Source organism: Podarcis raffonei, chromosome 3 (assembly GCF_027172205.1).
Source record: "Podarcis raffonei isolate rPodRaf1 chromosome 3, rPodRaf1.pri, whole genome shotgun sequence".
NCBI classification, from domain to species: domain Eukaryota; kingdom Metazoa; phylum Chordata; class Lepidosauria; order Squamata; family Lacertidae; genus Podarcis; species Podarcis raffonei.
In genome coordinates, this window is record NC_070604.1 from 110,087,438 (window position 1) to 110,112,002 (window position 24,565).

Sequence of the window (24,565 nt, forward strand, 5' to 3'; positions counted from 1 at the left end):
CAGCCACAATTGACACTGATTCATGAGCTTCATTTTGAGCAGTCAGAGATGACATAAAGTTGTGGCTCTGGATCCCCATGTTAAGTTGAAGGGCGGAACCTATGGGAGATGGGGCCTAGCATCTAATCAGAGTCAAAGACATGCTGAATGGTGGCAGCAATTGTATACAAACCACAGAAAGGGGTGAGGAAATAATGAGCCAGCAACTGTATTAAGAAACATTTTATTAACAAAACGGTAAATTCCACTTGCTTAGCATTTCCAATAATGGATAAATTGGCCTTGCAACAAATAAAAAAAATTGTAAATATCTATCACAGAAAGCACTATAAGGTTAAGGGCTTCTGACCTCTTTTTGATATCTTGGGAATGAATAATTTCACACATTATTTTAGTGTATTGTTAAAAAAAGGCAACACAATACAGTAATAAAAAAAACAACCCGAAGCCATCTCATCACAGCACAATCCTAGGCATCTTTACTCAGGAGAAGGTCCATCAATATCAATGGGACTTCACTCCCCGTTAAGTGTGCATAAGACTGCAGCCTTAGTCAAACAAATTAGATTATTATAGAGATGGGATTAATGTATTTGTTATGCATTTTGAAAAGAGAAAATTGTTTTAATATAGCTACTGCAACATTTGATAAATGCAAACACTTCTTTTGTTCGTTATTTAAAAAAATCACAAAATCAACAAGGAAGAACAGGAGTAACTCCCCAGAAAACAGCTTCAAATCACCTTTGCTAGAAATAGCAATCCCCTATCACTTATTACTTAAAGTAACTGTGTTAATTGCTTGGGGGTGAGGGACCAACAATCTGACAAAGTTAGGTGAGTTAACAGAGTCAATACATGAAGTCACAAAAGCACCTCGCCATTCAGCACTGGTGGAAAAGCCCAAGCTTAGAATCTCTATCCCCTTCCACGTGGCCTTACTACCACGGAAATCCAACACTCATTTATTCACTTATTTTTGGCATGTTTAACTTTGGATACCAACACCAGATTTCCCCAACGGTTCGTGGCTGTCCTCATTCCTTGCCCTGCCCTCAGCAAAGGTATTTCACAATGGTGGCACATGAGGGGGGTGATTGGACCAACTATTTTTTTCTTATGTTAACTTGAATGCTATGTGTAGCCTTCAGAAATTTACAAGCATCACCCAAAAAAATGAAAAGAAAAGTCCTTGACATATACAGCATGAATCAAATCATTTGGCAACTTTTAAGAGCGGCAATACCGTGACTTTTTTTTATTTTCTGACAGTATTGCTGTGTTGAAGACTGAAAGCTCCTCCATTTCCCAGTGTTTCTCCCCAGTGGCAGTGAGCAGCGTACAAGAAGATAAGGTGCCTTGCTGGTTAAAGCTAATTTTAAATTCCTTCTTCCTGTCTGTAAAGTGCGAACAATCGTACTCATCACAGGAGGCCTTCCAAGATACAGCTGATTCTCTACTGAGCTCATGTCTTTCGGCCTAATATATTCCTCTTGTATCTCTCTCACTAAGTGAGATGTTACACAATGACTTATTGTTGGGAACCCAACAGAGCAGTCGTTTTAATGAAATGAAACCAAGGGTGGTTGGGGGAATGCAGATCTATGGCATAGATCTTTAACCAAAAGGCATTAAATGTTTCCACGCATATCAACTGAAAGAAACTGAAAGTATGTTTATTACCAAACCAATGAACCGGCTGAGCTTAGTAGAAAAGGAAATTTCGTTTTACGATCCAGCTCAGATGAAAGACGGGGATAAAGGTTTTACGGTAACAAAACAGAAGTGGTAAAATAAAAGAACAACTCCTTCGTTTGACAAAAAATATGCAACTTGGAATCTTGTTATGCATGCAGTTTTTAACCATTTTTGCTTTCCATAACTGAGGGAAGTCTGAGTGAGAGGAGCTAATTTAAAGGCAGACTTCTGAATTCTCTGACCATCCAACACTGTAGTGGTTATATACCAAAAGCCGGGCAAACGCCATATAATGGGAAAAGAGTTTTGGACCAAGTATTCCGCAGAATTCAACCTTCACTACCTGTGGGAACAGCCAAACATACTGGCCAATGATGTCATGTGAACTGGAGTGCAAAGGTCACTTCAATCGCCAGGACTTGTGTGGTGCATAATTTGGGGCGGGGCAAATTCACATAATTTCTGATTGGTTTTGCTGATGTATCCTGGGAGTGGATAGGCAATTGGAGAAGAAAATGTTTATATCTATATATATTTGCTTTCTAAATCCACTTCTTTCATACAAACTACGAAAAACTGAACTGCAACAGAAAAAGAGAGAGAGAGAGAGAGAGAAAGACTGTACAGGTTAAGAAGAAAATTAGCTGACTCTTATATACATTCATACACTTTCCCTCGTAGTATATTCACTACACTGTAGGTGAAACCAAAAGCAAACCGAAAGAAAGAAAGAAAGAAAGAAAGAAAGAAAGAAAGAAAGAAAGAAAGAAAGAAAGAAAGAATCAGGAGGGCTAAGAAAAATCGTGGCAGTTTCTCATGGCTGCAAAAGTAAACAGAAATGTTGGTTGCTCCAGATGTCTTAAAACGTTCTATACCTAGCAACACTTAGAACATTGAGTTTACCAAAAATGGTTGAAGAGCAGATATAGTTTGCATTTTCTATACAACAGGCTAGAAAACATCACTTATCACAGTCCAGAAAGCACATATAGATGTGTTTTTTTAAATATAAACATATGTAATAACATATTAAGCGTGCATGAATTTCCCCCCAATGATTGCATCTATGCCCTCAGGTTTGTTTGTTAGTGGTGTGTGAAAATAAGCCTTATATTTCACTTCTTTTGTTTGTTTATTGTTTTTTTCGAAAATAAGGCCGCTATACTGTTTTCCTCACAACCAGAAAGGGGCTTTTTTTTCCTCTTTAAAGTGTTTTCTTCTTTTTTTAAAATGTGGTTTATTCAGAAAAGCCAGCGCTTCGCTTCAAACCAAAGCTCCAGTCGTTGCTTCATTGCTCTGGGTGGCAAAATTCAGTTTCGAGGTTTCGTTTTGCTCATCGAGCACTCGTGTAGAACCGCAAAAGTCTTCTCAGGCAATAAGACTAACTTACTCCTCAGAAAAGCGCTAGCACTTTGGCTAAATCCAGACTGATAGGTAGCTTCTTTTTGTGTGTTGTGTGTGTGTATGTGTATGTGTATGTGTGTGTGTGTGTGTGAGAGAGAGATTTCAACTTTTGTTTGTTTGTTTGTTTCAGTTCATTATATTTTGTGGTGTGCTGGGTGATGTTTTTGCAGTAATACTCCTTGCCTTATGAGTGTGTGGTGGTACCAACATCATCTTCAGAAACATTCCAGCAACGAAAAGACGGCAGAGTAAATGAAAACACTGTGAATGTAAGGGGATTTATTGACTCCTGTTTCAGCGAAACAAGAGTTATGAAACGCTTATTTCATTTTGTTTCCTTCCCTTGGTTCTTTTTTATATTTTTTTTAAAAAAGTCTTTCCTTTCTGATTGCATTCCCTGTGTTCTTTTTTCCCGTTTTTTCTTTTTTTTAAACTTTGTATGTGCTTCATAAAAAGTAAAGTAAATAAGTTTTCGGGTTTTTGTTTGTTTTTATGTCTCAGATAAAATGAAGACTATTCCTATACAATTGTTCTTTCTCCTCAGCTGTCGGGATCAGACGTAGTACTCCTTATCCTTGTTCTTCTTATTTTTGTTGGAGCTCTTGGAGCTGTTGGGCTGCTTCTCTTTAATCACAGCCCCATTGGACTGTGCTGAGTTACTGATGTAGTTTCGACTCTCGTCGACATGATAGGAGCCCTCATCCCGGTTCCTGTACTTGTACATGGCATAGAGGAGGATGAGGATGCACAGAGCAGCTGCCGCCACAATCCCAACCACCATGCCAGTAGTGCTGCTGGATTCCCGGACCACTTCGTCTGTACTCGGGTATCCTCCTCGCCCAGGCTTGGTGGGACTCGCTGTAGGTAGATGATGAAAGAAACATTTATACAGGGTAAAGCAGGAACTCGTAAATCCAATCTTTATTATGGTCCAGAGACCCAACAAATCATTACAAAGCAATACACAATTCATACAGGCTACCTCCAGGTTAAGCAAGCATTTTGTTCAGAATATAGGGATCATTGGTTCTTGCAACCACCGATAAAAACGTTGCCACTGCTAATGTTCTAGCGTTTGTCCGGTCTTCCAATAGGAACCTGACATAGTGAGCCTCTGATTTTCCCGTGAAAGGTACCAGCAAGGGTAATATCAGTTCAGCCCTGGCTTGCTCATATTTTGCACAGTGCAACAAAATATGTTTTATGGAATCGATGTCTTGAGCACACGAGCAAAGTCTGTCCTGGTAGGGAACTCCTCTCAACCTGCCATCCAACACTGCAGAAGGAAAGACGTTTAGTCTGGCTTTGGTGAAAAGCCTTCGGTAATTTGGTACTGTCAGGTTTTTAATGTAGGATGTTAACTTAAAGGCATGCCCATATTGTACTCCTACTGCCAGCGGACTACAGACTGTGTGTGATCGAGATCGCAAGTCACTGTGCGCATTATCCCATAATCTTTGCTTTAACGTCTTTAGGGCAAAATTAAATTTTACAGCTGTGTATTGCCAGAACTACATTTAACAGATGGGGGGGGGAGCAATGTCTCCTTGGAAGGATAGAAGGGGTTGAGGTCATCTGCATTGCAGAAGGCCCTTCTGGTCCCTTCCTGGCCTACAAATCTATGACTCTATCCTACAGTTTGCCTGAACTCTAGAGACTGAAGGGATCACATTGACTTTGTCACTGTGTCCATTCACTGGAGCAAACTTCAGCCCATGCCCTTCATCAGAGAAGATTTGCTTTTTAATTCAGACATGTCTATCTACTCAGTAGCAAGACCCTTTGAGTTCAATGCGGTTTACGCTCAGGTAAGTGGGTACAGGACAGCAGCCATTGTTCTCAAAACCATAACCCCTGATACTTAGATTTCGACAAAAAAGCTCAAATACTTTTTTGGTTCCGTGCCTTTAATTAACCCGTTTGTCGTCAGAACGAAAATAGCAGGAATTATCAGGTACAACAACTCACAGAAAGTTAAAACACTCAGATCTACCATCATGACTTACCAGCATGAGTCAGATTACAAGATAGCCCTTTCTACATGTTCTTACAGCCACAAAGTTGATCCTGGATCAGGCATAGACAAACTCTGGCCCTCCAAATATTTGTGACTACAATTCCCATCATCCCTAGCTAACAGGACCAGTGGTCAGGGATGATGGGAACTGTAGTCCCAAACATCTGGAGGGGCAGAGTTTGCCTATGCCTGTCCTAGATGTTTGGTTTTTTGTTTAAGCCTCCACTAAATCTATGGGAATGCCTTTGCCTTTCCTTAGAATAGATATTTAAGGTGAGCTGAACATGCCAAATTTGGCTTAAATGTCATTAAGAAGTGCAAAAAAACCCTGGGAAATTTTATTAGCCAAACCAAAACTCATTTCTTGGACCAATGTCACTGTTTAATTTTAGCTTTCAGCCAATTTCAGTTGAATTTCCATGCCCCGTCTCTGTATCGGTTCCCCCCAAATGGATGCTTCAGACTGCAGCTCCCACCAGCCACTACCAATGCAGCTGTGCTAGCTGGGGCTGATGGGAGATGCAGCCCAGAACATCTGGAGGGCTTCAGATGGGGGAGGCTACCCGCCGATGTGCAGAAGAGTCTACTCACATTCAAGCCAACGTGAGTGGAAGGCTCCTGCAGTCCTTCCCCATACAACACAGGCAATGTCAGGAACTGGAAAGAGGGTCAACACACAAGGATGCTATGGGCAGGGTTGCCTGTGTGCCACTGCCCCCTACCTACTTACTTTCAGCAATTGCATGTTCAGGTGGAAACCTGCACCTGGCCTTTTAAGTTACAATATATTATTTAGGCTATCTGCTTTGTGCTCTGCTGCCTGCTATAATATTGACTATGGCACCTCTTGCAAACATTCTGCCTCTTAGAATTTTTTCTCACCTATTACGACCCCAGGTTGCTTTTCTCAAATGTGAGAGAATGGGAACATCTATTGTTTTTACGGGGCGAAAGAAGAGCTACCGAAAGAAATAAAAGGCCCACCGAGCAGCAAGGAGCGTATCGTAAAAACAAGGAGCCGAGCTCGTAAAGGCGGTGCTTTCGGTATTTACGCAAGAGTGAAAATTCTGCCCATCCTTTGCAGATGTTAACACTCAAGTCCCGCTTTTGGGCTTCCCACGGGCATCTGGCTGGCCACTGAGAGAACAGGATGCTGGACTAACTCTGGCCTGATCCAGCACGTCCAGAGAATTCCTGCAAATGCTAGTCTGAAGGACTATTGGCGAGATTTAGGCCTGAGATCTATAGGGTTACCCCAAATTGTTGATACTTCATCTACCCAAGTAATATTATTTTGCTTCCAGTCTATTGTTCTCTTTATCACTTCCAGACCTGCGTTTCTTGTTCTGGAGTTTTGCTCTTTCCACCCACTCTTCTGATCATTATATTCTCCATTTCCACAGTTTTACTGCCTTCCTTGTAATTCTCTCATTTACTATGAACATAGTCTCTCAAACCATTCCTCCTCCCTCCTCCTCTCATCTATCTTTTGACACTCTCGTTTCCTTTTCTTTTGCTGGCTATAATCATTCCCCCGGTGCAGATGTGCTGGCACCATAAAGACGAAGGAAGAGGGCTCTCACATATTCAAGAAAACCGTGTTTTGTGTTTTGTTTTGTTTTGTTTTGTTTTAGAGACCCGTGCTTCTCCCAGACACAAAAACTGAGGGTCCTGAGTGCCTGCTTGGGAGAGATGCCAGTGAGGGAAGATAATACTTTATTTGAAAGAAGCAACAATTCAGCATCTGCATTGAAAGGAATGGTGTAGAATAGCATAACCATTATGTAATTAACAGGAGGCAAGCAGGTGTGGGGGACTCCCTGGTCCTGAATGGAGCAACTGTGCTGGAAGGACCATGTGTGCAGCCTGGGAGTCATTTTGGACTCACAGCTGTCCATGGAGGTGCAGGTCAATTCTGTGTCCAGGGCAGCTGTTTACCAGCTCCATCTGGTATGCAGGCTGAGACCCTACCTACCAGTAGACTGTCTCGCCAGAGTGGTGCATGCTCTGGTTATCTCTTGCTTGGACTACTGCAATGCACTCTATGTGGGGCTACCTTTGAAGGTGACCCGGAAACTACAACTAATCCAGAATGCAGCAGCCAGACTGGTGATGGGGAGCAGCTGCCGAGTCCACATAACACCGGTCTTGAAAGACCTACACTGGCTCCCAGTACGTTTCCGAGCACAATTCAAAGTGTTGGTGCTGACCTTTAAAGCCCTAAACGGCCTCGGTCCAGTATACCTGAAGGAGCATCTCCACCCCCATCATTCTGCCTGGACAATGAGGTCCAGCGCCGAAGGCCTTCTGGCGGTTCCCTCACTGTGAGAAGTCAAGTTACAGGGAACCAGGCAGAGGGCCTTCTTGGCAGTGGCACCCGCCCTGTGGAACGTCCCCCCATCAGATGTCAAAGAAATAAACTACTATCTGACTTTTAGAAGACATCTGAAGGCAGCCCTGTTTAGGGAAGCTTTTAATGTTTGACAGATTACTGTATTCTTATATTTTGTTGGAAGGTGCCCAGAGTGGCTGGGGAGACCCAGCCAGATGGGCGGGGTATAAATAATCAATTATGATTATTATAATGTAATCAGTAATGCAAAACTGTGCCACAGTGGACAATGAGGAAAGCAACAATTGAGAGCCAAACTGCAGCAGAATGGAAGCAGCATTGCACATGATGAACATGGATCAGAATGGAAACTGATGTCTTCTTATATCTGCAGAAGTAGAAGTGGATCTTGCCCCCTCCCCACGGAGCATATGCTTTGTTTCAGGTTCTTCCCAAGCGTGTACTCAGAGTCCATCTCTAAGCACTTAGAAATAACAATAAGCACCATCCCTCTTCTCTTCCTCCCATTGTATTCACAGTGTTACGTGAAAATTCGTCTGAGCTGGATGTGTTTTACAAGAGACAATTCAGTGTAACCGAATAAAGGCTCTTGAGAATATCTGTAGCGGGTGAAAGTGAGGGAGACTTATCAAGCTGAATGTCATTTTGGAAATTAATTTCTGCCCAAGAAAGAATGGAACATGCTGAATGCAAGCAAATTAGGCAAATGCTTGTCCAGCGAGTTTGCTATTAAGGTCTGCTAGAAGTAGAGATTGGGTGTGTGTGCATTGATCTAGTTTCCCCTTTTCGCAGTGGACTGACCCAATCCAATGCTCCCAAATTTGCTTCTGGATACGAAAAGAACTCCCCGTTGCATTATGCTCTTTGGGCTTCGCAATAAAATTTTAGTGTGCCAAAAGTACGCACCAAAAATGTACTTTATATAAAAGAGACATATAGAGCCTGAGTTTTAAAGTGTGTAAACAGAATGTATTTAACATAAAAAGGTTTCCCACAGGCCTGTGAGAACAGGATACTGGACTAGATGGGCCACAGGTCTGTTCTAGCTAGGCTCTTCTTAACGTTCTTATGACTGAGCAACAGGCTGAAATGTGAATGGAACCAGCAGCCCAGCTCATCCCTAGCTAAATGACACCTTCCAGCTTCCTTTTGCAGGGAAGTGTTGCTTTGTTTACTGAGGTCTCAGGCATGAAACTGAACAATCTTATTTCGAGCCCAAGTAGTTCCCCCACCCCAGTCCCATTATTAAACCTGCTGACATTATTTCATTTTAAGCATCTTCTCACAATTATCTCACTCCATCTGTCTAAACAAGACAGAATCACTTAATTAACTGCAAGTTTTCCTGGCGTCCACAGAGTAGCTGTTTGTAATTTGAGCTGTGCGGGGGCTGAGGCAAAAATTGTGATGTTTTGTTTCATTAAATGCCTTTTCACAAACTATATTCACTGATATTATATCGGTACTGGCTGCATTTGCCAGTAGTTCCAGGGGCTGCTTTTGCCACATGACTGTCTCTATGCCTACCTCTTAAGGAGGGTGACACTACCAATGGCCAGTTGCCATGATCATAGAAGTCTGCTCACCTTTTATCTGGTGGGTGGCATTGCGGACAGGCAGCCTGGACTCAATGGTTTCCTGGACAAGCGGAAGGAGGGATGCCACCTCTCTCCTGTGTCATAGCCAAACATGTCAGCAGTGCTGTGGGACCGCGCCAGCCAGTTAGCTGGCAGAGTGGGCGTCCCATGGGCAATTTAATCCTGCCATGGCCAGCCGGCACATTGGATAAGCCTTTGTTTTTGCCTTCGCCTGCCCCTCCTCATTAAGGGTATCCTGTTAAAGGGGTCCGGGGTGTGACCTACTGTCTGAAGCCTGGGCGTGGACTAGGGCCATTCCACAGCTCCTATGGGGACCCTTCAGAGTGCCCCTATTTGATGTAAGTCATAGGGCACCCCCTATCGGTGTTTTACCCTTCAGTGGACTCCCTGCAGATGGGCAGGAGTCAATGTATAGCCTGGCTTCACCCCAATGCCTAAGCCAAACTGCTCACATCTGTAACCAATAAAGTTGTGGCCTATTTGAACCCATAAACCAAAATATTCAGTGTCAGTGTGTTTTATTGTTCTTCTGGGAACTTTGTGGCTCTGGTGCCTTGGCACACAATCAGAGAATCATAGAATTGGAGAGTTGGAAGGGACCCCAAGCATCATCTAGTCTAACCCCCTGCAATGCAGGAATCTCAGCTAAAACATCCACGATGGATGGACATCCAACGTAGGCTTAAAAACCTCCAAGAAGAGAGAGTCCACCTTCTGAGGGAAACCATTCCCTCGCCAAACCTATGTTCTACCTCTGCTGTCACCGGTAGTATTCCTGAATGATAGTTCTAGGAATGGCAAGTGGCGAGAGCGCTATTAACAACCAGATCAACCAAAAGTGATGGCAAACCACAACTGCAGGATAACAACCACAAGAACAAGTGCTTTATGGAGACTTCAGGCAGCCTCTGTGCAAACACAAATCAGGTTGATGGCACGATCGACACTTCAGATATACACTATGGCTGTGCACCAGATTTGGCCAAGGCCCAAAACTCGAGCCAAATCGGGCCTATTTGGAGGAATCTGAACTTTGGTTGACTCCGGTTGAGATAGACCCAGATCACTACAGGTTGGGTTGAGATGCCCAGATCAATCTGTGGCTGTCAGGGGGCAAGGTGTGAGTGCCAAGCTTGAGTGAGGAAAAGGAACTGCAAAAAGGAGGGATATACTAGGTGGCTGTGGGGTGAGTTGGCGGTCAACCTTTCCTGCCAGTCCTCCCCTCCTTCCTGCCCCCTGAAGCACCACCAAACAGGACTGTATTCCTATATTTACTAGCTTGTATTCCTATATTTACTAGCTCTGCAGTGCTGGGCACCCACCAACAAAGTTTATTTTTAAACTCTATTTTAACTGCGTGACAAAAGAAGATTTTTTTTAAAAAAAATTGCTTTAAAACTCTTAACCCAGCTGCCCTATATTGCTTTGGGAACAGATCTGGGATGGGGCAGGTGATTCACAGGGTGGCGCAGGTCGAATTAACCTGATCTGGGGGCCACAGATTGAGGCTACAGGGTGGATGTGGGGAGGCTGTGTACAACCTTAAAACACACACACACACACACACACACACACACACACACACTGTAGCCATCAAGTCGTCAAGTCGTCAAGGATGTGCAAACCTAGCTTGTGGTTAAAACAGCTCATAGGGTGCTCAGATTCATTTTACAGACCTGAATTTCTTTTTGCGTGTGGTTTCTCTCTCACCATTTTGCCTGAGGAGTATTAGGATTTATGCTTTAGCAAGAATGCCAATAAATACCTGCAAAAATGTTTCCGGCAGTTCCTTGGTTTCCTTGGAGGAGGGAAGCTTTCTGACATTTAAACTGGGTTTTTTTTTATGCTGCAGACACAGGCCATGAAAAGTGCACTTCCTGCCATCAAAATACTTATTGCCTGCCAAGCTTCCCCACAGCAGCCCAACAGATATTGAACTGTGTCTGTGAACGTCTCTTTACTACTCCAGAAAACACACTGCACTCCATTACTGTACTCCTGCATGCTGGAAAGCAACTCACACAATGCTAGGAGCCTATTTCATTGCCCAGGAAACAACCGATGAAGTGCTGAGAACCATTTGGGTTCTCTAGATTGAAGGCCATAAAGTGGAGAGGCTGGAAATTCTTAAGACAGAGAGAACCACCTGAAAATATTGAAGCTGCCTTTATGGCTGCATGGATGGCTTGGCAGAGAGAAAGGAGAGGACCATAAAATGGTATTTTTCATCCCATTGTCAGGAGTCAACTAGTCATCCTGTCTTCCACTGGCCCCTTTTGAAACGATCCATAAGGTGGGTATATACTGTGCTTGCCTTCATTAAGAGATACCCCCTCCTTTTAACACCTTCCTGAATTGTATCCTATACCACAGTAGATAGGATTGATTTTTATATTCCTTTTGTTATTGCCGCTATGAAATAACTTGTCCGGAACAATCACAATTGGCTACAGTTCTCCTGTGCTCATTAGAGAGTTATTATAATTCTTGGCAGCCTGTCAACATGGTTTTTTAAATTCCAAGCGAAAGGGGGTGGGGTGGGGGACACACACGTGACTATTGCCAATGTCCAGTCTTCATTAAGACTGTGAAAAGAAAATTGGAATCGCAGACTCCTGCCGTGTTCGAGAATTGAAATTAGCAAAACGACTTTTTCTCCCTTTACAAAAAAAACCCCTCCAAAATCACACCAATATGTAGAAAGACTTGCTTGGTTCATATTCACGATTTTGCATAAACCAAGCAGAGGTGGAAGCTAGAAAATGATCCACAAGACAAGATTCTTTAAAAAAATAGAATAAAGTACTGCATCTGCAACAAGGTATGAATGTGATTATTTTGTAGTGTACACTTGGTGGGCTTTCAATCTGGGAGCAGCCAGAAAGCAAAGACCTCTCTTGGGTGGAATGGCTTATCTGGGTGTGGTTTCAATTCCTTGTTCCCCTGATCACTAAATCAATATCCACCGGCTATTGCCCCTGCCTTCTCTCCTTTGTTTTAGACAGAAGCTTTATCATCAGCAAAATCATTAGGCAGCATCCCCCCCCCCAATTCTATGTTAGTTAAGTTTGTAATTGGGGGTCTTATTGAGGGGCAATGTCACCCACCTTCTCACCATTTGACTGGACTTAACAATCCAGGGGTCCTTTACCTTAGCTTTTCCTATATAGATCAGGAAGAAAAGCCTTTTTTATAAAAAAAAGACACTAGTTTATCATGTGTGGGGATTTCCCTCTCCCTTTAAAGGAGGGGAACATTTAAAAATGCAACCCTTACACCTGTCTGAAGTCGTATGGTCCAGAAAGGTGAAGTCTGGACTTGGGGAGGGAACCAAACATGCAGCTTGCAGGATTTCTGCCTTTTAAGTGTACACACACACATTGCCCTGCAGCTCCTAGGCACATGTTACATCAAACAAAATCTACTCAGTGTTTTTTTTATAAAGGTGAGCTGAGTGTTCTGCGTTTGTTTTTAATCTTCTTTACAGATTGCAGTCATTACAAACCTCTCGCTTGTCTCCACCCTGCCTCAAAGCAACATTTATGTGGATTGATATTGGTTTTCTATTTACTCCCTCTGCCATGGAACTCAAGGAAGCTCTGCTTATGGGGGTCACCTGATCTTACCCCCAGGTACTGGCCAGACCAAGGCTTGCTCAGTTTTTGCAAGGTGGCTGCATCACCCGTCTTCCAACAGGAGTGTTGATGCTGCCAACATCTGCTGCCTAAAGTGGTCGTGTTGCCTTACCTAATGATAGGGCTGGCTCTGCTGCAGAAATATGTGAAGGGTCTGGGTAGAGGAGGAATGTCAGGGACTGGGTAGAGGAGGAATGGTGGAGACTGCCTCCTCATCCTGACCCTTCCAGGGAGGTGGAAGAAGACAGTATAGATTTACAACAGGGGTTTGAGGGCAGTCACAGCTCAGAGGCAGATGAGGGGGAAAGATGGGAAATCATGGGAGAACCAGAGCAACAACTGGCTGACACGTTGTCACTAGAAAGCATCCCAGACCCTCCATCTCCCAGAACCCGGAGAGCCTTAAAAATAGGAGAGCAAAAAGCTCAAAGACAAAGGACGCTTAGTGGCACCCGTAGAGGAGGTGATGATGATGACGAATGAGGAAGTGGGAGAGACGGAGGGTGGAGATTCACTCGGGGCAACGCCATTATCTAAGAGGCTGGGTTCTATAGCCTCTCTTTGTAAAGATTGAAATAAAAAAAGGACAGTAAGAAATTTTTCTTGTCTTTATACTTTCCTGGGCAACCAGCCGGGAGCAGCTGACAGCATTCTGACATTTCTCTTAGTTTTTTATTTTTATTTTTATTAAATTTCTCATAAATTCTCTCTACAATTTTAGGAACACAGATGATAATGACGATTTTAGAAACATAGGAAGCTGCCTTATACTAAATCAAATGTGTTCCCGACTGCAGAATTTTGACCCCAAAATGACAAAAACAACCCCCAACCCTCAGGAAACCCCTGTGAAACTTTGCAAAAGCGAAGCAAGGAAGGGGGAAAAAAAGCTCTCTTATTTGTCCCAACTCTCCCACTCCCTTCCTTCCTCCCAACATGGTTTCTGGTGAAATGTCTGTTGTGGACCAGCGAAACACAAAAAGTAATGCTTTTTCAAGGCTGCTTGTTTGTTTACAGAACTACACACAGGTCAGCAGTGTATAATTTTAGGATGAGTTAGTCATGACTAACCTAAGTTTCTTTCCTTTCATTGTGATCAGTTTTCTTTGGGTTGGGGAAAGGAATCGAACACCAGGGCTTTTTTTCAGCCAGAACATGGCGGAACTCAATGGCGCCATTGCCATTCTAAGAGAACCAGGGACGTGTTCATGGTGAGTTCCAGCACCTCTGTTTCTAGGAAAATAGCGTTGTCGAACACACTTGCATCTTCCCTCCCAGCTGCCCCCCACCCCCCAAAAAACCCCAGTTGAAGTACTGATTGTTATGTGGACTTGCATGTAAATGCTAGTTTGGTCCAGAGGAACACTGGGAAAAAGTTGTAACTTGCAACTATCACACTGAGATGTGGCATGAGAGGTCTTCTATGAGAACATTTGACTACAAGAATCTAGGGGTCAGATAGTGGAATCTCTTTGGGTTGACTCTCCCGCATCAAACACTGTCATGGAAACTCATCCTATGCAAGCTGCTTCTTGCAGGAGAAATATTTCTCTTTGGGAGTATTGTACATTAAACCCAAATTTTCTTTCCAAAGCACCCAAGCCCTGCTTTTCCCAATGAAGTGTCGGTCACCAGCACGTTTGCACTTAAAAGCCACCAATACAGTATGCCAGGGAAGGGATATTGGCAGACAGATCTTATATAAACCATTAAGCCCCATGCAAACTTAGGAGGAAACTGTAACGTGCATTTCAGTGGAGGGAATGATTTCAAGCGTGAAAAGTGCCATGAATGTGACATCCACGATTCATATCACCTCTGCCCTGTGATATATTAACGAGTTTCATTTGCAGCCATCTGTGGTGCAGCATTTGGGTTTATTTATTTATTTTAAAAAATGAGAATTTAAATGACACCATAGGAGTAGCTGGTACCCACTACATTTAGAATACAGATAAGAACCTAAGAATAGCCCCTGGATGAGGCTAATGGCCCATCTAGTCCAGCATCCTGTTTTCATAGTGGCCAACCAGATGCTCGTGGGAAACCAGGGAACAGGGCATGAGCACAAGAGCCTTTTCCCCTCCTCTGGTTTCCAGCAACTGGTTTTCAGAAGGATTACTGCCTCCAGCCGGGGAGACAGAGCGTATCCAACATGGCAAGTAGCTATAGATATGACTTCTCCTCCATGATTTTGTCCAATCCTCTTTTTACAATTAAGTGTTTTAAATTCCATGAACATGGTGTCTCCCCTGCCAGGTAAGTACCGTATTTTTCACTCTATAACACGCACCCGACCATAACACGCACGTAGTTTTTAGAGGAGGAATATCTGTAGGCATGCCACCCGTAGGCATTCCCTCCATAACACGCACAGACATTTCCCCTTACTTTCTAGGAGGAAAAAAGTGAGTGTTATGGTGCAAAAAATACGGTATTCTCTAATTTTTTTCCTTAGTTATATGTATTTTCTTTTTCCTTTGTATTTTCTTTTGTTGTAAATATGGATGTTTTCTAATTTGTACTTAATAATTTTTGTTTTTAAAGTGTTTTAAATTTCTTGTTAGCCGCCCTGAGCCCACTTTTTGAACCAGGAAGGGCAGGGTATAAATTATTATTATTATTATTATTATTATTATTATTATTATTATTAAAGCCATCCAAGTTGGTGGTGATCACAACCTCATGGAGGAGCGGGTTCCATAGTTTGACTATGCACTGTGTGGATAAATACTTTATTTTCTCCGTACTTCATTTAACATCTAACACTAAAAACGGCACAAGACAGTTCATACGTGTGGTTCTTAAGGACAGAAGAAACTGTGGGTTTCTGTTTCTCATTTCCCTCATCTTAAATTCCTCTCTGAATCACTGTGCATCTATTTTTTTAAAAAGACAAATGCATCAAAATGTGTGCACATTTTTGAGCCTACTTCTCCTAATACATACACAGTTTTCTGTCTCAAGGCAAATCTAAAAAAAATGTAGTATAAACACTGACAACTGGGAAACACTGTCCTGCGAGTGCTTCAATTGGAGAACAGCCTTTACCAAAGGTGTCATGGGCTTTGAAGATGCTCAAACTCAGGACGCAAGGGAGAAACGTGCTAGGAGGAAGGCATGCTTGGCAAATCCACACTGTGATCAACTCCCACCTGGAAACCACTGTCCCCACTGTGGAAGGACGTGTGGGTCCAGAATTGGTCTCCACAGTCACTTACGGACTCATTGTTAAAACTGTGTTTATGGAAGACAATCTTACTCAGCTACGAGTGATCATCAAAGAAGAGGAAGAAGACACAGTTTTCTCCCATCTTTTCCTCCACAAACCAATTCTCCAGTTTGTCCTCCATCAGCCAGCCAGAGTTCCATGCCCACTGAATAGGTTCGGTCTTCATCATTCTGTTTTGTGGTCCACACCTCTTCTGCTGTTGCCTCCTACAAGCTCCTCCTCTAAATCTTAGGGTTTCTCCAAGCCTCCTCCTTCCTCAGTCTTAAGTGTAGGAGTACTTGTATAAGGATGAACCCTCAGAGAATAAGAATGCAGGAAGCTGCCTGAGATAGACCATTGGTCCACCAAGTTCCATAATGTCTACATTGACTGGCTGTGGCATCCCAGGTTTTCATGCAGGGGACAATCTCCTTCCTGGAGATTGAACCTGATACCTTCTGCATGAACAGCAGGTGCTCAACCACCAAGCTACAGGAGTTCTAGCTTTGCTATTTATTATAGCATGATATGGTTTTGACAAGGCATGCTAAGCCCACAGCAGCAAGACAGGGAGGGTCTCCCTGGAACCCAATCAGGCTCCTACGAAACCTAAATCTTCTGAACGGGAGCTAATAAAATTATAGGGAACTGTCACCTCATCAGTGTACACCCCCCTTCCTGCCACTAATGTTAAATTAGATTGTGAGCCCTGTAAATATTTATGCAATGCACCCTGAGCCCTTGGCACAGGTGGGCTATAAATCTGATGAAATGCAATAACCAACCCAATAAATCTCACAGTGCAGCAAACTGAGCTGAAATGGATGGTTTGCTCATTGCCTGAGTAATGGAGAAGGAAGTCCCACTAGGGCTATAAAATCTGAATTGCAAGATTTTGTGTTTACATTAGGGCTTGTGCAATGGATTCAGCTGAGCCCCTGAGCCAAATCTGGCATATTTGGAGGGACTTGGGTGTTAGAAGAATCGGGTGCAGGCAGCCAGCTCAGGTTGGATGGCCCAGAGCAGTGCATGGCTATCAGTTTGTGGGCATCAGGCAGGAAGGAGAGGCAGGCCTCAGGCAGGAGAACCCCAAGAAAAAGAACCCAGACCTGCCCTGGCTGCCAAGAGAAGGAAGAAGTCTGCCTCCCAATTCTCCTTCCTGAGAGGAGTTGCTTGCAAAGGAACACTATGGACCAGGCAGGATTGGTGCCTCTGCGTGCCAATCCTGCCTGCAGCAGGGTGCTCCTTTGCAAGGAAAGGAGAGGGTCAACACCTCAGCTGAGCAGTTGAGCTGCTGACTAACATCCTATATCCTTTTAAATGTGTCTGTTGGAGGGTTGTGGGGTTTTTGTTTTGTTTTCACCTTGTGTTTTTATGTGGTGAACTGTCAAGATCTTCAGATGAAGGGTGGTGTACAAATTTAATAAATGAATGAATGAATAAAATAAAACTGGGTGAGGGGGAGGCACTTCTGGTCTCTGTTAATTTATTTGGGAACTGGTCTGTTGATGTAATAATAATAATAATAAATAATAAATTTTAATTTATACCCCGCCCTCCCCAGCCAAAACCGGGCTCAGGGCGGCTAACACCAGGTATAAAAACAATTGATTAAAATATAACTTAAAAACAAGATTAAAATACAACATTAAAATGCAGCCTCATTTCAGTAGAAACTCAAATCAAAAACTTTTTTGGGGTGAAAAGGTCAAATCTTCACCAAGGCCAACTATCCAGACTGGCCCTACATGGGCCAGAAAAGCCAGGGAACTCCCCAAATAGGAGTTCCATCACAGAAGGAGAAAGGAAAAGGAAAGAGGGGGAAGGGGTCAAGTTGATTCCAAGCCATGCAGAACAACTCTGTCTTACAGGCCCTGCGGAAAGAAATCAGATCCTGCAGGGCCCTGGTCTCATGAGGCAGAGCTGGAGCCAGTGTTGAAAAGGCCCTGGCTCTGGTTGAGGCTAATCTGACTTCCTTAGGGCCTGGGACCTCTAGTGTGTTGCTATTTATGGACCTTAAGGTCCTCCGCGGGGCATACCAGGAGAGGCGGTCCCATAGGTATGAGGATGGGTCAACAGGACCCCTCTCGGATGGGACCCACAAGGCATATGACAGCCCTGGTTACATCCTTTAAAGAACTGCAAATGTATGTGCAGTTTCTTTGTATTTGGCTGTGAGTATTTTCTGTTACTCCTTGTTTCTTTTCACTTCCAAAGCAGAGGGAAATGTATTTCAGCATCATGATTTTATGGCAGCAAGATGCTTGTGTGTGTGTGTGTGTGTGTGTGTGTGTGTGTGTGTGTGATGCAGTGCTTTTTTCTGGGGGGATGCAGGGGTATGCATCCCCCCAGACTTCACATTTTGTGAAGTTTGGCGTCATTGAGGGACAGTATTTTAATATGAATAGGAAAATGAGAGTGCCCCTAAACATTTTTTAAGAAAAAACAACAACACTGGTGTGATGGGGGATTTATTCACTTTGCATTTTACCATGAACTTCTCTAATTTGCAGTTTTTTGCCCAGTAATAAGGGAACTAAAACACAGCTAGTCCTCAGAATACGCAAGAGTCTGAATTCTGCCATGCAATTCTCAAGAGAAAAAACAAACAAACGGGGCGTGGGGCTAGAAAAAATGGAGAGAAAAAATGTCCAGAATGAATTAATGCTATGGGAAACTGGTTGCAAAAAAATATTTATATGGAGCAAAAATGCACATATAGGGGGAAATGTGCATGAAAATGCATAGAAATTGCAGAGAATGAATCCCTCAAACATCCTCAGAACTACACCCACAAAATTCCTCTCTCCATGTTTGGTAGACAACCTTTGATTACCAGTGTGCATACCCTGTTTCACAATCTGCATTTTATACTTGGGGGGGGGGCATTTTATCTTCCAGATGTGTTTTATAGGCTGGCTGCTTTATTGGTGGGCTCTTGTGCGCATCACGGGCGTGCTTTTCATTTATTTCCTGCGTTTGTCACAAGTCGCATCTCCCCATTCATTATTTACCAGAAGGCAGGTGCACAGCAAGCAAATCCAGAGGTGACAGACAAGGGCTTGCTGGCAGCGACAATTCCGGCAGAAGTTTCCTCCCAAGGAAGGCGGCTGCTGCTGCTGCTGCCGCCGCCGCCCCACTTTTCAAAATCAATGCCCCGAATTAATAATTCAGCACAATCAATAGAGAAGCTAGAAATCAGCAATTTCAGAGCGGTCAAGGCACACCTTTTAGCTGACTGTCAGTTTTGGCTGCAGCACTGAAATCACTGATCCTATAAGCACTCACCCTAACCAAGGGGGGAATCGCCAGCATGAACTGAAGAGCTGGAGGGGACCCCAAAAGCCATCTAGTCGAGCCCTCGCTACAACGCAGGACTCGTATGTACCGATTGTGCCCTTATTGACTTTGGGGATGTGACTCACGCCAGGCTTTGCCAAGCTGGTGTTCTTCAGCCATTACTGAACTATGACTCCCATTAGCCCCAGCCAGCAAGATCTGCTGGGCACCGGTTTGGTGAAGTCTGACTTACAGCTTCCCCACAATTTTGCTACTGTAGGACCATGGGGAAGTAGGGCCAGCCCAAGACATTTTGTTGCCCGAGGCAGAGAACAAGATTGCGCTCTTCCCCGTTCCATATACGGAAGCCATTTGAACTTGCAGTGGAATCCTAATTCTAGACTGAGAAAAGGATATTATGCTCCAGTGCACCTGAGGCAGAAGGTTTGTAGAGCAGCCAAGACTGGCTATGTAGGAATATGGAGAGGACTAGTCAGGGGGCTTAGAAGGAACATCCAGGAGTTGTTGCCAATCATCTGTGGACTGCAGCGGTTGTCTCACTTTGCCTAATGAAAGGACCGGCCCTGAGTGTATATTTTTGCACTATACTTCGTACCTCTGACCACAGGCAGAATCTGGTGCGGGTGTGTGTGTCTCCTGTGGAGACAATGGCACACAGATGGTGTATTCAGACAGCACTTTACTCTGTCTTCAACATGTTTCCTTACTTGTTAATTTTTGCATTTCAGGTGATCTTTCCCATGACTTTTGGAAAACTAATGGTATCTAATGGAAGTTTGGTGCTTATTTCCATTTTGTTTCCAGAAAAAACAAAACAAAACCCACTAGCTTCGGAAACCACTGGAGCTCTGTTGCAATTTCACACGACAAAATCTGGGGCAGTTCTTTCCCACTGTTTAAAGCTTAGCGTGTTGTGGAGGTATACCAACCAAAATGCCACCATTCTGTAATGCACTGTGTTCTGCGTTGGAACATTAGCACCTGGGTTGGAAGTGCTAGCATTAAAACCAGCTTCCACAATAAACCCCACGTCTGAATGCAGCCTTAAGGCCACACATCTCTGAGTTGTGCACTGGCCCAAGTGCATGTGGACAAAGGCACAACCTTCATTGGTTATGCCTTGAATTATTGTCAGGACAACACCTGCCCACTGATAATTAATGATTAGGAAGATGCGACAAAGTCAGGAAATTAACCAAAACACATCCAGTGCACCTAGCAATGAATTGAACAAAGGCCAATAATAAAATGAAGTCAACCTCTGCCTGACAGTCTGTTCCTGGCATGATTCAATGTGTGGATGTTTGCCTTTTTAAAGTCCCCAAAGGGAACAGGACTGGGCGACATCCCGTTTTCAGCATCGTGATATATCTGCAGCTAAATATCGCAATGTCTGAAATTGCCCAGCCCTACCCCCAACCGTTCCTGCACACACGAGCCAGAGTGGTATGTGGGTTTGCCCAGTTCACAGAGCTGAGCTAAGCACCCAGACCACTCTGGCCCCCATGAGCAGGGGCTGTATGGGAGCTTGGTCAACTGAACGGCAGGCAGCGGAGCAGTTTAAAGAAGCCGTTGCTCTGCCTTTGGCTCACGTGATCCAGAGGTGGGGGTCTTGATCGGCTGAGAAGCAGGCTTCCTTAAACTGCCTGCCTCCCAGCTAACCAAGGCAATCTGAGCTGGCGATACAACATGGCTTCCCGGCCAGCACAGACAGGCAGGCAGCAGTGAAGTTCACTGTGCATTCAATGCAAATCCTACCTTTGTACAGTAGGATAGTTTCCACCCACCCACCCACCCAGTATCCTCCAATCAGGGAAGCAAGGTGCCTTAACAGAGTTCAAAGGGCACATTTCAGCCTGGCAAAAGCACTTGTGGTGGCTGTGATGCAAGGCTGGTGAGGGTTGTGCTCTGGTGAGGGTTCCCCACCTTTGCCCTGAGTCTCAGAAATGTAAGGTCTGCTTTCTCCTACACTGAGTCCTAGGTATCTTCCCATGTCAGCAGAATGGGCCCTATAGACTTTCCAGGACACTGGCTCATAAAATTGGGCTACATTATCTTGTGAGTCACTAACCATTTCCTCATAATCATGGGCCTACAGACAGGAGCGATTTGCTTTGTACCAGCTCTAGAATTCCCTTCGTGGAGAAATAACAGAGCTAAAGTTCTTTTCAGGTGCTCTGGGGAGTATACACCAGAAATATCTGCTTCATCCATTGTTAAGCCTGCTCTCCTACGAGACACCATTGAGGGTCAGTTGTGCAGAAAACCTGAGCTCATTAAAGCTACCAAAAAAAGACGAAGCCAGTATTTCTGGAAGATTCAGGATGGCTTTTAACTCTGGGGAGGAAACTGTCAGTACTTGAGGAAATGGTTGAGTATCGATGAGAAATGAGCACTGCTTCTTTTCTGCATGAGCCCACAAATAGAAGAGTTCTCACATCTACAACTGACAATTAAGGCGCTAATTCCAAAATGGGTAAATAATAGACTGGTCTGCCACAGTATGCTGAGAAAGGGGCAGAAGATTCACCCTGGGATTCCTTGCTAGTCAAGGGTATGAATTGGAGAATATTGGTGGTGCTATTTGTTTACATCTTATTTTTGTGAGAGTCTTAAATATTTGGTATGTTTTACATCTGGCCCACATTGATTTGTTATAGAACCTTCCTTTTTAAAAAACAACAACACACAAAACCAAATCAATAATTTTTGCATTGTCAGAACTTCAGAATTATTGTTCAAGAAATGGCAATTCATCTGCAACAGATGCAGAAAGGTCTGGTCACAAATAGATGTTGTGGCCAGTGCAAAGCTGAGGGAGAGCCAAATATTACAAACGTAGCAGAAGAGCCAAAGGACAAGGATTAAAAAACCCATTACATGTTGCCAGCTCTCATGGTTTTAGAGTAAATTTCATGGATTCAAATGTCCCTTAGTAAGGGAAGGAAGGAAGGAAGGAAGGAAGATAGATAGGTTACCTGGTCACTCCAAAAGAAGGTCAAACAAGAAGCCAAATTTTTCCTTTTATTATGTCAGTTGTGTCAGTGGAGCAGGGCAACTGGTTTTCAGGTTCCACAGACCTGTTCTGGCTGAATTCTTGCCTGAGGAAGAGTTCTGTGGAACCCCAAACTCACAGCATTTATCTTACTGCCACCAGGGCTTCTACTTTTGAATCCTAGAGTTTGAAGCCATGAATCATTAGATTCACCCTTAGCAGGGAATGTCGCCATCATATCATATTGATAGCCAATCACAGACATTTACAAACATGCATGCGTTTTTGGTAGGTTTGCCGAAGAATGTGATATCGCAGCTAAGAAGCAGTGTTTTGGATGTTGCGTTTCAATCAGGGTGGAAAAGAAGCCCTGCCGAACTACACTTTGGAAGGTAAGAATATAAGGAGGAGCTCTCCTGGACCAGCATCCCGTTCCTACAGTCAGATGCTGTTGGGAAGCAGGGCATGAGGACAATATCACCCCATAGCTGTTGCCCTCCGCACCTCCCAATAGCAATAGCATTCAGAAGGAGGCCACCATTCAGCCGGGAGATTCCATTCCACTATCATGGCCAAAGCACATCGATAGGCCTTCCCTCAATCAATCGCGATGCAGCCTGTTTTTGGGCACGAATCACGTAAGAACATCAGGAGAGCCTGATGGATCCGGCTAATGGCACATCCAGCCCAGCAACCTGCTCTCTCAGTGGCCAAGCAGATGTCTTTGAGAAACTAGCACGCGGGACCTGAGCACAACAGCACTCTCCCCTCCTGCCGTTTCCGGCAGAGGCATACTACCTTTGAGCATGGAGTCAGAGGACTCAGCTATACAGCTGCAAACAAGACGTTTTAAATGCGTTGTAAAGTGCAATATACAAATGTGACACTAGGTGGCGAAAGCGAGCTATGCCAAATTCAATGTGTTTTTTCAAAACTTTTTTTAAAAAAAATTAAAAAGCATTCTCATAGCTTTTAAAAAATGTGTGTGTAGATTCCGACAGAGTATAGCCATCGTGACTAGTGGCCACTGACAGCCCCCTTCTAGAGATAATGTTACGACCCTTAAACCACATCTGTTGACTGATGTCTTCATTTTGGGTTGTAAAAGCAATGACCTGACTCAGTATAAAGCATAAATCACGTGTTACCATGTGTAGTGTCCAAAGGACCCTGGAGTCTCAATAAAGTTTATAGTCTTCACTGTTATGAGAAAACATGAAAAAATATCTCATTTTCCTGTTAAGGTCACAGAGAATCATATCCAAATCCCTCAACTTGGGTCACAGTTCTCTTGCCCTACAAGTCCTGCTGCTCTGCCTTATTTCCCACAACCTGATGACAAGAATGGTGTGGATTTTTCGCTGATTCATCTCTGTAACAAATGCAATAGCTTCTGACATGAGTTGGGTGAACAGATGCATTTCAAAGATGGTGGAAAAAAGAATAATTACCAAGAGTTTGAGTTGATAGTTGAATTTGGGCTGAAACAGTCACAAACATAGATGCAGACATCTATACAAAGAAATCTGCAACTCTTAGTGTCTACAGAGGAGCACTGTGTTCCTTATTAGACTTTTAGAATGTAGCCACACCAGCCACAATATTTTTTTAACTGTTTCATCCTTGAAGATTTCACTGGCAATTTGTCAGGCTGCTGTATGTTCAGTTGAATGCAGGTGGTTTGGGAGTTACCCAAAGTTCCTGGCCTACCAAATCTCTGTTTTTATATATGAAGGTCCCTCATCCACAGAACCCCTAATAAACATGGTGCTTGGAGCAAAAAAATAAAATGTAATCCTAAAGATGTGTTTTTCTGGAATCAATTTTCAAATGCAATTAAGTAGCACTTTTTAGCGAGTGCTTCAGGGAACCATGATAAGGTTTCTAGTCCACATTAAAAATGCGCTGGCACAGAGACGTGTTCAGGTCTCTCCACATGGCCTACTGCAGTGCCAAAAGGAAAGGTGGAGATGAAGCCTTAAATATCCTCTGTCTTCTAAACTAGGAATGTGACTATGCTGGTGGTTCAAATCCAGTATCTTCTGGAGCTAGAAAGAGACTTGAGTTCTGTCTCTACCACCATCAGAACGCTGCAGGTTGAAAGAGAGATTGCTCTTCTGTCATTCCTGCAAAGAGGTTGCACCTTTTGCTCCCTGCTGCATGCAAAGAATCAAAACCAAAAGGAAAGGAATAAAAAAAGTTGACTAACCTAACCCACCTGAGCTCGGCTCACAGGGATCAATGTCCTCATCGTCGCTGGGACATTCGGCTGAGGCCACCAGGATGTCATCCGTGGTCTGCAAAGGAAAGAAAGAGCCCATTTCAATTAATCCAACCGGTCCAACTAGGTGCTC

General features: G+C 43.7%; 1 protein-coding gene across 36 annotated transcripts in view; it reads right to left on the reverse strand.

The window, feature by feature from the left end:
- Positions 1-207: 207 nt before the first annotated feature.
- NRXN1 (neurexin 1) overlaps positions 208-24,565 on the reverse strand; it is a 976,383-nt gene continuing 952,025 nt past the window's right edge. For 23 of the 36 annotated variants that reach the window (XM_053383596.1, XM_053383588.1, XM_053383593.1 and 20 more), the window contains 2 exons: positions 24,421-24,508; positions 208-3,960 (listed from right to left, as the gene is read on the reverse strand). In XM_053383596.1, coding sequence (XP_053239571.1) covers positions 3,656-3,960; positions 24,421-24,508 — 393 coding nt within the window. In that variant the 3' untranslated portion in view covers positions 208-3,655. The remainder of the gene's footprint in view (positions 3,961-24,420; positions 24,509-24,565) is intronic. The other 13 variants (XM_053383600.1, XM_053383586.1, XM_053383598.1 and 10 more) reach the window with 1 other exon arrangement.